Source organism: Condylura cristata, unplaced genomic scaffold (assembly GCF_000260355.1).
Source record: "Condylura cristata isolate star-nosed mole 26May11 unplaced genomic scaffold, ConCri1.0 scaffold00029, whole genome shotgun sequence".
Taxonomy (NCBI): domain Eukaryota; kingdom Metazoa; phylum Chordata; class Mammalia; order Eulipotyphla; family Talpidae; genus Condylura; species Condylura cristata.
The window spans coordinates 8960387-8977569 of NW_004567130.1; the positions used below are offsets into that span (position 1 = coordinate 8960387).

Genomic DNA, 17183 nt, shown 5'->3' on the forward strand with positions numbered 1-17183 from the left:
GCTAGGTAATAAATCTCTATCAAATGACTCCAGAAATGTGGGAGGAGAGAATCACAGCCTGGTATGCAGAGCACCGAGGCCGAGCCAGGTGAGGCTGCTTCTCCACTGCTTTACACTTCTTCACCCACTTCCTTTCGTATTTTTAAGAACCACGAAAGTGGGACGGCTTGTGGTGGAACCAAATGCGGCCCCAAAGTAGAGAAAAGAAAAAGGGGAGCCGGAGGGATGCTGGCCCTCGCTTTTGGGCGCGTCCTTTTTCTCGCTTGTGGGGTGTGTGAGGGGTGGGTCTGTCTGTCAGGGTGACTGCTGTGTTCATTTTGAGAACTGCACCCTGTGGCTTTCCTATAGCTGCCACGTCTGCTCTACTGCTGGCGTCTGAAGTAACTATAGTGGTCACTTTTACAAAACCTTGCGTCCTATACAGAAGCTTAGGTCATCATGAAATTGTGTGAGTAGCTCCGAGGATAGGCTCTTTAGAACAGCTGCTGAATTCAGGGTGAGTCAGTCTCTTGTGTTTGACAGGTGCCTCCAGGGTCCCTCAGTTGTACCTTTTAACTTTTCATCAGCGTATGAGACTGTTTCCCCTACACCCCTGTGGTTTTTTTTTTTTAATAATATAATAGTTTATTTTTACATCATTTTGTGCCTTTTTCCGTCTCAGTTGTAATCCCCGTGGGCTTCCCATCACCAGATCACTCGTGTGCCATCACCATAATTCAGTGCATTTCCCTCCCTGCACTGTTTTTGATCCCATTCCCCACTACACCCCGTAAAATGTCTCTGATATATAGCTGTTCATTATTATTATTATTTTCTCGCCTGGTCCATTATACTCCTGCTATGAGTGAAGCCATCTGGTATTTTTCCTTTTCTTTCTGGCTTATCTCACTAAGCATGATGCTTCCCAGCTCCATCCATGTTGCTGCAAAAGGCATGTGTTTATTTTTTTGGTTGCTGAGTAATATTCCATTGTGTATGTGTACCACATCTTTTTAATCCAGTCATCCATTTTTGGGCATTCGGGCTGTTTCCATGTCTTTCCAATTGTGAAAGCAGCAATAAACATGGGGGTGCAGGTATCTTTTGCAATCAGTGTTTTTGTGTCTTTTGGGTAGATACCTAGGAGTGGGATTGCTGGGTCATAGGGAAGCTCCATGTTTAGCAGTTTGAGGAACCTCCAAACAGTTTTCCATAGTGGTTGTACTAATTTGCATTCCCACCAGCAATGCAGGAGAGTTCCTTTTTCTCCACATCCTCGCCAACATTTGTTGTTGCTAGTTGTTTGAAGATGTGCCATTCTCACTGGGGTGAGGTGGTATCTCATTGTGGTTTTAATTTGCATCTCCCTTATTACGAGTGATGTTGACATTTTTTCATATGCTTGTTGGCCATCTGCATTTCCTCTTTGGAGAAGTATCTTTAGCTTTTCTGCCCATTTTCTGATAGGGTTGTTTATTTTTGTTGAGTTTCATGAGTTCTCTGTATATCTTTGTGAGCAATCCTTTATCGCTAGTTTTGCCACACCCCTGATTTTAATCAACCTAATTATTATAATCTAAAAAGTAAAAAGTTGTATTATATTAAAGCATTTCCCTCATCACTTTAGGAGCTGATCATCTTCTCCAGCCTTTAAAATTTTCTTCTTCAGAGCACTTCCTATCAAATGTGTTTTTAACTTTAAGCTTTAACCAAAAAGTGGACAAATATTAAGCATACCACTTAATGAATTATCAACAAGTGAAAATACCATGCAACATACCAGGTCACAAAATAACATGCCTCCCCACATCCCATCACTTTACCTCCTCCCTCCCCAAAGATAACCTGATGTCCTGATTTCTAACTCATACATTAGTTTTAAACTGCATATAAAAGCAGTCAGTTTCTACCTTTGACTCATTTATTTATTGAGCATCACAGTGTGAGGTTTGGGTTTGTTGAACACAGCAGTTTCATTCTCATTGCTATATAGAATTCTACTCACATAGGTACTTAGAGATTGTCAGGGTGTCTTCTGGTTGCTGCGCTTACAAATAACGTCAAACAATTTTCCAAGGTCATTGCACCAATTTGTATCAACATTGCGTGTGATGTTTAGTTGCTTTGCTGGCTTGCCCACTTTCCTGGCTTGCCTACTCTCAGACTGAATTTTTAAAATTCATTTGAGAGCATTTTGAGATCACAGAGAGAGGGAAAAAGGCAAGGTCATGGGGAGACTTGAGTTAAAACATTTCAATACTATGCCTGTTTGGGAGTTTTTTTGTTTGTTTGTTTGTTTTTTGTTTATTTGCAAGTCACTGCTGCTCTTACTATAAATTTGACTCAGAAATAAGTGACCTGGCTTGGGTCACAGTCCAGCTAGTTCTTCCCCTAAACTCCACCATTACCAGAGAAATAAAACCTGGAAGGTAGCTGGCATGTAACTTTCAGAGAGTTATTTTACTGTCAAAACTTTCTAGGTGAAGAAAGCACACAGGTTAAAGCAACCACTTAAAATTTGAACATCCAAACCATTTGAAGGGAGAAGATGCACAGCACGTGCTTTTCTTGAATTACTTGTGATGGGTGTCACTATTTACCAAGGGCAAAGCGTGAAATTGAAACCAAAAGGCACTGTAATGAATCTGTCCTCTTGTTTTTATGGGGATGGGAAATTCTGCTTGACCTCGATGTGTTTAGTCGAGGGGGGCTGGGAAGATCTTTGCTGGTGTCTGCTCTGGCTGCTCCTTCTGCTGAGGTTAGCATGCACCTGCCCTCCCGTTCTCTCACTTAGCTCCAGTGACCATGCATTTCCTTCTTCATGCAGGGACGAAGCTGAAATGGAATATCTGAAGATAGCTCAGGACCTGGAGATGTATGGTGTGAACTACTTTGCCATCAGGGTGCGTGGATGTCTCCCCAAGTTCCCAGGGTGTAAGCAGAGACTGAAACGGGCAGACTGACACAATGGGTTACTTCCCCCCACTCCAGGTGGTAGACTCTTTAATAGTTGAGTGGTAAAGAAGAAAAGAGGAAGGGGAGAGAGGTCTTACAGTGTAATTTTCTATTTTGGACTCCAGTTAGATCCCAGGTAAGCAAGTGTCAGTTGAGCCTCAGCGAGAGGGATTTGGGCCTGGCCCTGTGCTCAGCAGAAACCTGTTGGAATGCTCAGAGAGAAGCACCTGGTTATTTGTGGCTCTTTGAGATCTGGCTCGTGGAGAGTGCCTGGAGAGGCATTCTTCCCCCAGGGCACAGGAGAGTAAAGCTGCTCTCATAGATTACTGACTTGTTTGGGTGAGGACTTTTGTTCTCACTAGCAGGCTAATTGGTTTTCTGTTCAGACCATTAATAAATAGTACACTGTCCTCTGGGAACCCCCTGCTTCTGCTCCAGAGAAGCATTTGTTCTCAGCCCAGGTTCAGCAACTTTTTTCCCTGGGTCTGCAGCTGACTGCAACCTACAGACAGTTCCTTCCAAAGGATTTCATGTGATCTGCTAAAGTATTTCATTGCCGGTTCCAACCTGCAGAAACGTAAACATTTAAAACATCCACCATCCGCAGTAGCCCACCTTTATTATACTGATTTACTGTCCTTTTTTGGGCTCTTATAAATTTGAGTAAATTGAGGTACATTTTAAATATTGTAGGATAGCTTTCTACTAATTTACTTTTTAAACATAGATTTTTTAAATGGATCATTTTGCAAAAAATAAGGCATACCAAGAAGTTATTTCATTTAGTGTATAAGTGCCTAAAATTTTTTCCACAATAATACAGAGGGTTATTTTCCAAAGTGTTATTAATGTATATTTGCTGATTGGTTTTGGTTTCCCTTTTTTTTTTTTTTTTTAGATTGATTTACTTATATATACAGGAACTAGGGTACAGGCCAGAGGCACAGGGGTGGGGAGATGTTGAGAGGATTCATTAGAGGCTGCGTAGGGAACAGACAGGCAGATTAACTGAAACGCTGCTGAGGGGAGCAGCAGGCAAGACAGGAGAGGTCTGCTGTGCTATGTGGGTCACCTCCCTGTCCGGGGATCAAACTCGTGCCACAATGGTTGCGGAGAGCTTTATAGTGCCGGGCTTTAACCCGTTGTACCACTAGGGAGGCCCCAGGTTGTGGTTTCTTATTTAAGCTCAAACTAATTTAATGTATTTCTGTAGTTTTGTGAACAGAACTCCTCTTACTTCATCATATATATGCCCACCACCTGTAGGGATTAATTCTTCAGCATTTAGACTAAAATGTGCAATTTTATGTGTATCCTTTTTACATTGCCAATACCTCATGTGACAAAGTTAATGGATAGTTTAGTGTCTTTTGTATTAAAGTTCCTGAAATTTCACTATCAACTAAGGAAGATAGGCTTCAAACAGTTTCAAGGGGATTGCTTGAGTCCTCATCTCTGTTTAATCTCCAGAAGACTTGGTATCTTAACTACAGGAGACAGAAGGTAGAATCCAGGTCCTCCCTGGTGGCACAGTGGGTTAAAGCACGGCACTAAGAAGCTAAAGCCACTTCAGCACGAGTTCGATCCCCGCCCCGGAGGTGACCCACATGGCTCAGCAGACCTCTCCTGACCCGCCCGCTGCTCCCCTCAGCAGTGTACTTCGTCGATTTGCCTGTTCTGCTCCCCACTCTGTCTTTGGTGAATCCTCTCACCACCCCTGTGCTTCTGGCCTGTACCCTAGTTCTGTGTGCATCGATAAATAAATCTTTAAAAAAAATTTAAAAAAAGAAGGTAGAATCCTTTTTTGTTTGTTTAATTTAGACTAGTCAGAAATACAATGAAATCTCTCGTTTTGTATTGTAGATTTTAAAATTACAAAGCCTCACTTGTGTTAGCAGTTGTTTTTAGTGCTTTGCAGCTGGGCAGAGGAATCTCTCACGGTTTGGTGATTGTACCTGACTTCGAGGTATTAGGAGGAGTGAAAATATTTATCTTGGGGTGCTCACTTCTCCATTGGACACCTGCTATTCAGTTGGTGCCGCTCAGCACAGTCCAAGCCCCTTCTCAGTTCGCCAGTCTGTTTTCCTGCCCTTGAGTCTTGGTGCAGTTTTCTTGAAGCAAGAGCTCAGGTTCTGTAGATCCTCATACAGGGAACTTCCTTCCAGTCCAGGACCAGCCATGGTGCTGGCGGGCAGCCTGCAGCATAAGCGTGGGTCGCCATCGGGTCAGTGACATGGGACCCTGGGTGCTCGCCTCTGATGGCTCTGACTGCTCACTAAGACCTGTGAGAGGTGTGGCGGACATGTAACCAGTGATACTGCTAAATAGTGTCATTGAGGACACTATCTAGTTGGCAGCAATTTATTTATTTATAACAGTTTATTTTTACATCATTTTGTACATTTTTTTTTCCCGTCTCAATTGTAGTCCCCGTGGGGTTCCCATCACCAAGTCACCCGTGTGCCATCACCATCATCCGTGTACTTCCCTCCCCAACCCCCCGTTTTTGATCCCATTCCCCACTCGACCCCCACAAAATGTCTCTGGTATATGGCTGTTCATTATTCTTGTTATTTTCTCGCCTGGTCCATTATACTCCTGCTATGAGTGACACCATCCGGTATTTTTCTTTCTTTTTCTGGCTTATCTCACTAAGCATGATCTTTTCCAGCTCCATCCAAGTTGCAGCAATTTATTTTGATAGTTTTTTTCCCAACATTTAATTACAAAAATTTTCAGACTTGACTTAGAATTTTCTTTATGGTTGTCCATCCACTTTTTCTTTCAACTTAAGAGATGTTTAATCCTATGGGATTTTGTTCTACATCTATGGTTACCTCATTTAGTTAAGGGTAACAACACTTAGATAACTATTTCAGCCTTGAATCAGTGACAGAAGCTCCCAGTGATCCCTCTCTGGACCACATGAATCTTAATTTTGCCTCTGCCTACCCCATTTCAGCAAACTGGAGGCCCCGTGGGTTCTAAGACAGCCCTGACCTCTGTTGGGACCTGTTGAAGCTTTGTCATATGTAACAGCGTGTACTAGATTCATTGGGAAGTTGAATAAAATCTTGCGTCTTTAGCAGGAGCTGACAGGGGCTGTTCTTTATCAAATTTACAGAATAAAAAGGGCACAGAGCTTCTCCTGGGAGTGGATGCTCTGGGGCTTCACATCTATGATCCTGAGAACAGACTGACCCCCAAGATCTCCTTCCCGTGGAATGAAATCCGAAACATCTCGTACAGTGACAAAGAGGTAGGACATGGGTGTACCACAGAGGTACGAAACTGGTCTGTCCCAGCCTTTGCTCTTTACTGGAGCATCCCCAGCTGACTTTTCCTTGTATGTCAGTAAAATCCTTTAATTCCTAAGCTTTGGGTCTTTGGTTGTTGATTTTTATAGTATTTAAAGAACTGTATTGGCACTTTTTTTTCAAATAGCATCACAAAAACTCTCTACCACTTAAGAAGAACCAGGAACACTCAGTTTGTCAGAACAACAACCCAAAGAATAGTAAAAAAGTAACATTTCTAATGTCTTGGCTTTTTATTTCTGATGAGAGAGTTCCTTTGTACCTTAAGTGTGGTACATTAAACCCTCTCTCTGTCCAGTGCTTGGTATATATGATAGGGATAATAGGAGATAGATAGATAGATAGATAGATAGATAGATAGATAGATAGATAGATAGATAGATAGATAGATAGATAGATAGATAGATCTGTATATTTATACTTATATAAAATCATAAGTATGTGTGTGTGTGTCTTAGCGATATATATATCAAGCTAGCCTTACAAGAATCTGAGAAAAATTGTTTGACTAACTTAGATGATGAATACACTAAATTAAAATTAAAATATTTCTATACATAGTGATATGTGACTATGATAATAACTTTTTGCAAACACTGTAATGATTGTCCATTCCTTGTTCATTTTAAAGGAATTATTGATCATCTGCTACATGCAGGGTTTCACCTGAGAAACAAAAATGAATAAAATCTAGTATCAGCCCCCAAGGAAGTTAGAGTCGAGTTGCGATTTGACCACTGTATATATAACTGCCCTGTAAGGGGAATAGTTGAGAAGGTGATGAGAGTGTTTTTCTGCTTATAAGCACTTTATCCTGACTGCCTCATTCTGTCTCCCCAGGAACTCTGCTGTAAGGGGAGGGCTGTGTTTTGGTGATTTCTGTGTTGTATTTGGAAGTAGAAATGCAGAGGGGTTGCATGACTAGGGGTGGTGAATGAAATAACGGGTTTCCTGGTGCCACATCCCCGGCTTTTCTGGGGGAGGCAGAAGGTGCGGAGGGGAGAGGGACCCCGGGCCAAGGAGAGCTGGCCTGGACACTACTCGGTGTGCAGCACCTGACAGCCGGCGTGCCAGTGTGCAGTGATGGCCAGTGGTGGCTTGTGTTGTCTTCCGCCCCAAGCACATTTCCTGTTTTCTCTTCCCTTGTAGCAGCTCGAGGAGAGAGATACCAGACCCCTGGTTTCTGGCTTCTGTGGCTGCACTCAGCCATGAGACAGACTGCGCTTCTTACTGTAAAACATTCTGACTTTAACATTTTTGTAAGTAGTTAGCCCCGGAGGAAAGCATTTAGGTATTTCTTTTTTAAAGTATCTAAATTGAAAACTCCACATGACTTAAAGCTGTAGGTGTGCCACGGTATGGTAGTTTTTCATCTGTAATTTCATAAAGTCTGTTTACTGCACACCCACACATTTGTGTGCTAAAAGACTCCCAAAACACTCGTTCTTCACAGAACCCAAGAATTAAAGCCTCCCCCAGTACGGCCTGAAACGGTAAACTCTAATATACCCTCTCCAGGGACAAGACACCATCATGTCCCGTCATGTGAATGACTCGCTCAGTGAGAGGGCCCCAAGCTGACTGACATAATAGGAAGTAGTCTCGGTAGTTATGCGTGACAGCCATGCTGTCAAAACAGAAACGCTGGTTTATTTTAAGTGATCCATTCATTCTTTGTGTGCATCCTGGCGTGGTACAGAGCCTCTGGCTTCCCCGCTACTCATGGCTCCCCGCTGGCAGCTCCAGGGTTTGGCAGCAAGGCCAAAAATAAGTTCATGTAATTCACAAATAAAAGCTTATACAAGCGCGATGCTGCTTCTAAGTCAACCTGACCCAAAAGCAAAGCAAAAGATAATTTTCTGTCCTCCATGTGCTGGCCTCTCGTTGGATCATGTCATGTGTGAGAAAACACCAAGAATTTATCTTCCCAAACACGTTTATCAGCTTAACAGGTCGGTCTTGGGAATGGATATCCATATTCTTTTTTTTTTTTTTTAAGATTTATTTATTTGTGCATACAGAACTGGGGTACAGGCCAGAGGCTCAGGGGCGGTGAGAGGCTTCACCAGAGACAGAGAGGGGAACAGAACAGGCAGATCTACGAAGTACACTGCTGAGGGAAGCAGCGGGCGGGTCAGGAGAGGTCTGGCTCGCCATGTGGTCTCCTCCAGGGCAGGAGGCAGGCGGGAATCGAACTCATGCGGAAATGGCTTCAGATTCTCAGTGCTGTGCTTTAACCGGCTGCGCCACCAGGGAGGGCCACGGATATCCATATTTTTAAGTGCAACTTTGAAATCTGGGTTCTGTCTGTTCTCATTAAGGAATGCTTGAGAAAAAGCAGTGGCCATATAAATGCTTCTCTGTCTGGCTCTGGGTTCTCCTACAAACTACCACACTGTCGTGACCATTCATCTTTCTCTCCCTTTGGTCTAAGGCCTTTGTCTTCTTGGGCTGTCACCTGTTCTTCTGTTCATAGCTCCATCAGATAGCCCTGATCTGCCAAACCCAGCAGTGGCTCCTGCAGGTTGCCCCATCACACGTTACTAGTTCTGTGACCTCCTGCTCACCCCCTGGCCATGGACACACCCAGCCCCCCACGCTCCCCCACTCCTAGGCCGTGTGTCCTCACAGCCATGAAAGAATGCACACTGTCCAACAGGCTCGCACGCGGTGCCCGTCTGCCGCCTCTGCCTCACTTGCACTGCGTGTCCTGTCCAGGTGCCACTCCACCCTGCCTTACAGCTTGTCTGTCATGTTCTTTGTTAAATACAGCTTGAGTCTGACTTAGGGTGGATACACTCTGAACTTCCAGAGTTTGTGATTTGTGTCATCCAGTGAGGACCTATGTTTGAAACAATTTCTTTCATTAAAAGGTTTATTTTATTTATTTATGCATTCAAGAACTAGGGTATAGGCCAGAGGTGTGGGTGGTGGTGGTGGCGGCAGATTCATGAGAGACAGAGAGGGGAGCAGAACAGGCAGATCTACTGAAATCCACTGCTGAGGGGAGCTGTGGCGAGACAGGAGAGGTCTGCTGTGCCATGTGGGTCAGCTCCCTGGCCTGGGATCGAACTCAGGCTGTCCAGTGCTGGTGCTAAGACTTAGCCCCTAGGCCACCAGGGAGGCCCCTGAAGCCATTTCTTAGGTGACTGCTGGTGGCCTAGTGCTAGTAAGGTTGTGAGCATCCCCTCGGCAGGGCTGTGTCTTAGTCTGCAGTGGCCTTTCCAGGGATGTCCTCAGGGTTGTGTTCTTACCTCAGTTTCCCAGACTGAGGTGGTGCCAAGAAGCCCCTTTCGGGACCCTGCGCGTCCACAGCCCCAGCCTGGTACCCTCAGATGCTTGTAAGTCCCGATGGTGTGGTGCTGGCTGGGAGCTAGGACAAGGCTCACCCTCCTGCTGGGCATCTGCCAGTGTGGGAGCTGCTCTTGGAGTTTGCCAGTTTCCCAGTTGGTGGTGACACCCTCAGCTGCCAGACTGATGCTGTTTCCTGCTTCCTTCTTTCAGTTTACTATTAAGCCACTGGATAAGAAAATTGATGTCTTCAAATTTAACTCCTCAAAGCTTCGGGTTAATAAATTGGTAAGTTGAGATCCTGGTGTTTATTACTGATACCTAGTTTTTTCTGAGAAATCGAATGTTCTTTCTGAAGAGTGTCAGGATGACCTCTTGTGAAGTTAGAATGATGACTTGCTCGAGACACACTTTTTCATAGTCTTTGAAAGATTCTTCAGCTTGCTTTAAAGAATCAAACCTAAATTTGGCGATAAGGAATTTTGTTAATTAAATTATTTTTATTGCACTGCTTCATACCCATAAAAGTACTTCACATGCAAACGTGTTATAAAGAATGACACAACCAAATGGCTACATACCCACTACCAGCGTTAAAGACAAGCACATCCCTAATGCAGTCGAAGCCCTTGTGTTCCCTCCGAATCCCACCAGGGGTTCGCCTGGTCTGGGCTGTGCACTCATTATCCCCTTGCTCGTCATCAGAACTTTATTTTATAGTCGGCAAAACAAAAATGCTATTACATTCTACATGTTTTTGAAATAAATATAAATGCTGGCAACTTTATTTTTCTCTTGCTTTACTTAAACATTTTTGGAGATTTTTTTTTCTTAAAGATTTATTTATTTATTTATACAGACAAGAACTGGGGTGTAGGCCAGAAGTGCGGGGGCAGGGGGCGGGGTGAGAGGACTTACCACAGAGTGGGGACAACAGGTGGATTGACTGAAATACACTGCTGAGGGGAGCACTGGGCAAGACAGGAGGGGTCTGCTGTGCCATGTGGGCAGCTCCCTGGCCAGCCAGGGATCCAACTCGTGCTGCTGTGGCTGCCAATGGCTTGATGGCACTGTCTCTAACCACTGCACCACCAGGGAGGCCCCTTGAGATTTTTCTTTGTTGATACTGAAAGACAGAAGCCTGTCGTTTTCACTACTGCATAGTATTCCATTGCATGCTATTTATTCATTCTATTAATGGACAATTAAGGGCATTACACTTCTGTGCCATTTTAACAGGGCTGTTGTGAACAAACATTCTCATCTCTGCCTCCCTGTGCACATGGGCAGCCATTTCTCTAGTCTGGACTCTACACAGCAGTACAAGTGCAGGACTGCAGTGTGTGTCCAAATTCAAGAGTAGCCATGTGGAGCCCTCCCACGCCTCCCCCTCTAAAAACAGGAATTTACAAATCCAACCGAGTGCACGAGACAGAATTTTTTAAAATTTTAATGTAGACAAATACATACATCTCTTCCTTAATCATCTGTGCTTTTGGTGTCTTGCTTGACATTTTATCCTTTCATCATAAACACACTCTGAATTCTCTTCTAAAAGTTCAAGGGCTTGATCTTTGCATGTAAGTCTTTAATCCTTCTGAGGTTGATTTTTGTGTGTCGTGAAGTAAAGGGATCCCACTTATTTTTTTCATGTGAATGACCTGTTGTTCTGGCCCAACCTATTGAATGAATTTTCCTCCCTCCACCACAGAGCCGCCTTCCCACGTAGGGGGCTGCAGTCAGTCCAGAAGGCCTGCTACTTCCTCTATCTCTTTCTCCTGTACTTCTGACTGTTGATGCCCGGCATCTCGGAGGCACAGTCACTTTGCCTGTCTCCAGAGCCGAGCACTCGAGGCCAGGGGGAAAGTTTTGGTGTTTCACCCCACGCTCTCCTATTCAGGTTTCCTTCTGCTGCCTGCACGAGCCCCCAGAGTGAGGTGCTGGAGTCAGTAAGTTGGTAGGCAGTGATTTTGTGAGCTTAACCTGTCTGCTTCCATGCCACAGATTCTCCAGCTCTGTATTGGGAACCACGACCTTTTTATGAGGAGAAGGAAGGCTGATTCTTTGGAAGTTCAGCAGATGAAAGCCCAGGCCAGGGAGGAGAAGGCTCGAAAACAGGTAAGCAAGACCATCTTTGACTTGCTGGTACTGTCACTGGGTGGTAAGGGGAGGTAAAGAGTGGTCGGGTACAGACAAGAGTCATCCTGACGTGGACACATCTGCTCCTGTTTTATCCCTGTTGCGTCGTTATTGGCTGATGTCCAGCTAGTGGGTTGTCAGCTCTGGAGATGAGGAATAAACTCTAATAGCATATCAAAAAGAAATGTCTCTAGTTACTTCTCCACTTAATGAAGTTAAACGAAGTATGATAAATGCTGGTTTGGGAGGTGACGCCAAGCCTGCATCCTGCATCCTGCATCCTCCCCTCCTGTCCATCCTTGTATCCCTCCTCTCCTCCCTCCCTCCCTCCCTCCATCCATCCTTCCGTCTAACTCGCTGGCTTCTTTTTGCCGTCTCCTTTGCCTGGCCTTCTCCTTTTCTAATTAGATGGTGATAGACTGCACGCGGCGTTTCAGGGCTTGCTGCTGGAATGCTAATTAGACTCTGGCCACACTTCCCCACTGCAGGTCAGCCCTGGCAGCATACCACCCGCCGCAGGGGGTGTCAGTGTGAACCAGCAGACTGGACGATCTGCATCATTGTTTTCTACTCATAGACCTCTTTCACTCACCGAAATCCGCACAACTAATCTGAGCTTCACTGCTGAGAATATCAATTGTGGTTTTGGACCAACTCAGAGTAGCAGCAGCTGCAGTGACTGCCCTTTGGACTGGCAGGCTCAGAGGTGTAATAATTAGTCTGTGTGCAGTTCTCTGGTTCGGGTACTCTGGCAAGACCGGCTCCCTCCCTTGAGGTTTAGAATGAAAACGATCTGTTTGCTCCAGTGTGCTTCAGCTATCCTTCTCTGCTTTCTGAGACAGCAGTCCATATGTGTGCTCTTTGGGGCGTTTGGGGTAGTAGAGTGGGGGTTTTTTTTGGACAAAGACATGCTCCTGGCCAATCCAGTGTGATGGTGGCAACTTGAAGAGCTCTCTGACCACTTTTTCAGCAGAACAAAGCCTGGAAGTGAGATCTGAATGAGCACACAGGCAGGGAAGACCATGAGCGGTCCTCAGGCCTGTGCTGCCTGCCGGTCAGCAGAGGCACGTCCTGCACTTCTGCTGACTGCTGGTTGGGGGCTGGGGCAGGGGAGGGAGGGCACGGGCACTGACTTGGCGTGAAGCAGTTTGTGATGTTAGTCAATGACGCACCTCCTAGGCCTCCGTTTTCTCATCTGTCAAATGGAGCTACTGGTACTTCTTCTCTGCCTCAGTTCAAAGGATGCTGGAGATTCTTTGTAATCTTAAACTGCCTTGCCAGTGGGAGACCCCTCACTGGTGCAGGGAGTGGGAGGGGCAGGGAGGGGGCTGAGTTTCTCAGGAAAAGCAAAGCTGGGAGCAGAGGGGATTACTTGGGCTGTATCTCAAGTGGAGTTACAGTCCACCTGGTACAAACCATGGTACGATGGAAATTAGAGTACAAATTGACTAAACTTTACATGGACCTGCGAGGGGAAAATTGGAGAAGTTACAATATTTTACTGCTTGCTTTTGCATTATTCCTTTAAGTCCCAATGCATCTTAAATCTGCTTCGTATTTAGAAAGTGCAAACATCTTAGAAATCTTGAGTTCAGGAAAAGACAGAAGCGGGAAGTAACTAAGTAAATGCGCATTAAATATTTTTTTTTTAAAGATTTATTTATTTGTGCATACAGAACTGGGGTACAGGCCAGATGCTCAGGGGCGGTGAGAGGCTTCACCAGAGACAGAGTGCGGAACAGAACAGGCAGATCAACGAAGCACACTGCAGAGGGGAGCAGCGGGCGGGTCAGGAGAGGTCTGCCACACCATGTGGTCACCTCCGGGGCAGGCGGGGATCGAACTCATGTGGAAGCGGCTTTAAGATTCTCAGTGCTGCGCTTTAACCCGCTGCGCCACCAGGGAGGGCCCGCGCATTAAATATTTAAGAAAGAAAACCGTGAGGTGGTCATCTCTGGCTTCTGCTCTCTGAACTCGGCTGGCGCCCTAGGATCACAGAGAATAGCACTTGTCCTGCGCTTGTCCCCTTATTAAGCTCAGCGTGTGGCCCAATTAATACAGTGATCCAGAAGGCAAGGGAGGCTGCAGCAGTCTTGTGCCGGTGCCTGAAGGATGGGGCTGTGTTCCCTGCCTGGCTCCCTCCTGTCACAGGCCTGGCTCGGGTGGTTGCCTCCTTCTGAGACAGCGAGGCTCTGTGCTGTGGTGGCTGCAGCTCCCCCTGTGAAATACAATGTGAGAGCTGTTGATGCATCACACAGCGCTTCCATCTCCTCCGGGGGCCAGAGGCGAGAGTGCAGTTATTGTTGAAATGAGGGTCTGCGTGGATTAGATTCAGCAAGAGGGCTCATCCAGCTGCACGGGAAAGCTGGCTGTTTCTGGGGCTCCCTCTCAGGGAGAAAGAAACGCCATGTGTCCTGGGAGCTGCAGGGCAGAGCCCCGTGTGCTGCCCCCAAGGAAAGCAGATCGGCTGTCTCAGCCCGTGGTGTGTGATACCCCCCCGTCTGTCCAGGCCTAGAGCGGGTTTGGTTTTTGTTTGTTGCTGGCCAGTTGATTCCTTGGTGTTTTCTCTAAGGGCACAGTTTCCAATTCTGCAGCCAGTTTGGAAAGACAGAGGGTGTTGAATGTGGAGAGTGACACTGGCTACCGTTAGCAGAGGCCGAAAGGGCCGCCAGAGGGGAGACTGGGACCTTGGCTTTCTGGGACCTGGCAGCCCTGACCTGACGCTCCTTGCGCCCTCACAGATGGAGCGGCAGCGCCTCGCCCGAGAGAAGCAGATGAGGGAGGAGGCCGAACGCACCAGGGACGAGTTGGAGAGGAGGCTGCTGCAGATGAAAGAAGAAGCAACAATGGCCAATGAAGCGCTGGTGATGTCTGAGGGGTCATGACCGGGACGCTCCAGGCAGCTTCTTGGTTTCTGGAAAACCCCAGATTAGTGGCATTTGTTTTGACACTTGATTCCAACTCAAAAAAAAAGCCCCTTTTGTTCGCACCTGCATGGACAGAAATAAGATGAGGCCAAGTTCACGCATGGCAGAGCTTCATCGGCGCTGCGGACTGCCTTTAAAGCAGGGCCTCTCGGCCTCAGTGCCACGATGTGGGGGCCAGATCGCTTTTTGTGGTGGGGGCCCTCTCCTGCCTGGGAAGGGGTTCAGCATTGAGCAGTGTCTCCTCTAGCCACCAGATGCCAGCAGCACTTCGTCGCCCCTTGATTCTGATAATCAAATATGTCTCCAGACATGTTATACATTCTGGGGGTGTGGGTGGGGCAAATGTATCTGGCTTTGAGCCCTGATTTATGTACTTATTTATTTATATGAAAGCTGGGTGTGTGGGGCTGGGGGGGATGAGAGGATTCACCAGAGACAGAATGGGGAGCAGAACATGCCAACTGACTAAAGTACACAGCTGAGGGGAGCAGCAGGCGAGACAGGAGAGGTCTGCCGTGTCATGTGGGTCAGCTCCCTGGCTGGGGATCAAACTCATGCTGCAGTGACAGCAGACAGCTTCATAGCTTCATAGTGCTACACTTTAGCCCCTTGTGCCACCAGGGAGGCCCTGAGCCCTGATTTAAAGGGAAAGAAGTGAGTTTTCTCCCTCATAAAGCATAAGTCTTAGCTCATAATAGGTGCTCTGAGAAGAGACTCACCCCTATTGGTCCTCACAGAAGAAGCCTGAGGGAGGGATTCTTCTGAAAAACTGAGGGGTGTGACTTGACATCTGTTCCCAGTTTCACCTGGGGACAGTCAGCGGGCAGAACCCTGAGGCGCCCAAGGCCTGGTTCTCGCTGACCTGAATGTCCGACACCAGATATCAGGAGTGGTCCCCGCTCCAGCTGACGGTTCTTTTCTCTCCAGATGAGGTCTGAGGAAACAGCTGACCTGTTGGCAGAAAAGGCCCAAATCACGGAGGAGGAGGCAAAACTTCTGGCTCAGAAGGCTGCAGAGGCTGAACAGGAAATGCAGCGCATCAAGGCCACAGCCATCCGGACAGAGGAAGAGAAACGCCTGATGGAGCAGAAGGTGCTGGAAGCCGAGGTGCTGGCGCTGAAGATGGCTGAGGAATCAGAGAGGAGGTTAGAGACTGGGGCCGGGTAGGGATCCCGGGCGCTGTTGCTTCATCACCGGGTGGGACGGACGGCAGCTGTCCTCAAGCTGCTTCTCTTCTTGGGGGTGGCGGTTGCGAGGAAACGTCTTCCTGGATTGACTGGGGCTGGTGGGGTCTGGTGTTTGAGCCAGTGCGCAGCCCAGGGCTAGTGGAAGGGCACAGGAACACAGTTCTCTTGCGGAGGGGTCTCCGGGAACGGCGGTGTAAGCCCCACCCCTCCAATGTACCTGCAGGAAAGCTGTGGAGCACGTTGCTGTTAGCTGAGAGACAGAGGAGGCACTTCTGATATTAAGAAAAAACATGGCTCTGTTCCCTTTCTATTTAGGGGGCTTGCGGGGAGACAGCAGTTATTTACCTTTAAAATAGAAACCAGGCACCCATTTCCCTGCAGCCCTTCCTTGGGGTGCAGGCTCCCGGGGCAGAAGGGAACGGAGGCTGGGCTGCCCCAGCTCGTGACCAGACTGAGGGATGGTGTAGACTGTGCTGCTCAGAAATGTGCAGGAGCTGGATTGCTCTGGTTCTGCAGCCTGCAGATAAACACAGTGTGCTCCCCACAGCTATGTTGACTTAGACACTTGAATTTGGCTTTCAGCTACTGATGTGAAGTCACTGTAGTTTTTCTCTCTGCTCTTTGCCTTTAATTCTGGGAGTATGGTTTCTTGTTTCCTACCCTTTCTTTCTGTTTGTGGGTCATTGACCTCATGAATGATGAGTGTTGGGCCTGGCTCCCTGGCCCAGTGTCCTGAGGAGGAAAAACTGCACCAGAATTTGAGGCCCTTGGTACTTGTCTTCCTGCCTGAGGAGATCAGACCTTGGCCTGCAGTAGTTTTATTGGCAGCTGTGAAGAATCCCTTCTTTCACATCCTTTTCTTTGTGATTCATCATGAGAGCTTTGATCCAAATTCTTCCTTTGCCCAGCCCAGTCTCACTCAGAAATGACTCAGACCTTCTAGCCCATCTCCAAGTTTCTTCCCCTTCACTGACTGCAAAGGTTCACGCGGGACTCTCCTTCCCACAGCTACCCTGCTCGTCCCGCTAGATTCACCAGCAGAAATGGATAATACCCAGGGATGTTATCCTTGAGTTAGATGTTCTGGTTTCATGTAAATTCCCCCTCCACCGTTCTTATTTGCCTGGGCTGGTGCCATCCTCAGGAGTAACCCCGGCCCCTCCCGGGGGAAGAGTAGGAAGGATCCTCTTCTTCCACCTGTCATCTTCTGTGGAGGTGATAGTTCCTCCTTCCCTTGCAGGGCCAAGGAAGCAGATCAGCTAAAGCAGGACCTGCAGGAGGCCCGTGAAGCAGAGCGCAGAGCCAAGCAAAAGCTCCTGGAGATCTCTACCAAGCCCACATACCCGGTGAGCCTGGGTGGGGCTGCCGACCTGCAGCTGCTCCAGACG

General features: G+C 47.1%; 1 protein-coding gene across 5 annotated transcripts in view; it reads left to right on the forward strand.

Moving 5' to 3' along the window:
• The window catches only part of NF2 (neurofibromin 2 (merlin)), a 72826-nt gene that overhangs the window by 36689 nt on the left and 18954 nt on the right, over positions 1 to 17183 (forward strand). For all 5 annotated transcript variants that reach the window (XR_001145923.1, XM_004690885.2, XM_012731018.1 and 2 more), the window contains exons 6-13: positions 6 to 88; positions 2807 to 2882; positions 6059 to 6193; positions 9756 to 9830; positions 11547 to 11660; positions 14423 to 14545; positions 15536 to 15753; positions 17036 to 17141. Coding sequence is in view for 4 of the 5 variants with exons in the window: in XM_004690885.2 (XP_004690942.1) it covers positions 6 to 88; positions 2807 to 2882; positions 6059 to 6193; positions 9756 to 9830; positions 11547 to 11660; positions 14423 to 14545; positions 15536 to 15753; positions 17036 to 17141 (930 nt within the window). In the remaining variant the exon portion in view is untranslated. The remainder of the gene's footprint in view (positions 1 to 5; positions 89 to 2806; positions 2883 to 6058; positions 6194 to 9755; positions 9831 to 11546; positions 11661 to 14422; positions 14546 to 15535; positions 15754 to 17035; positions 17142 to 17183) is intronic.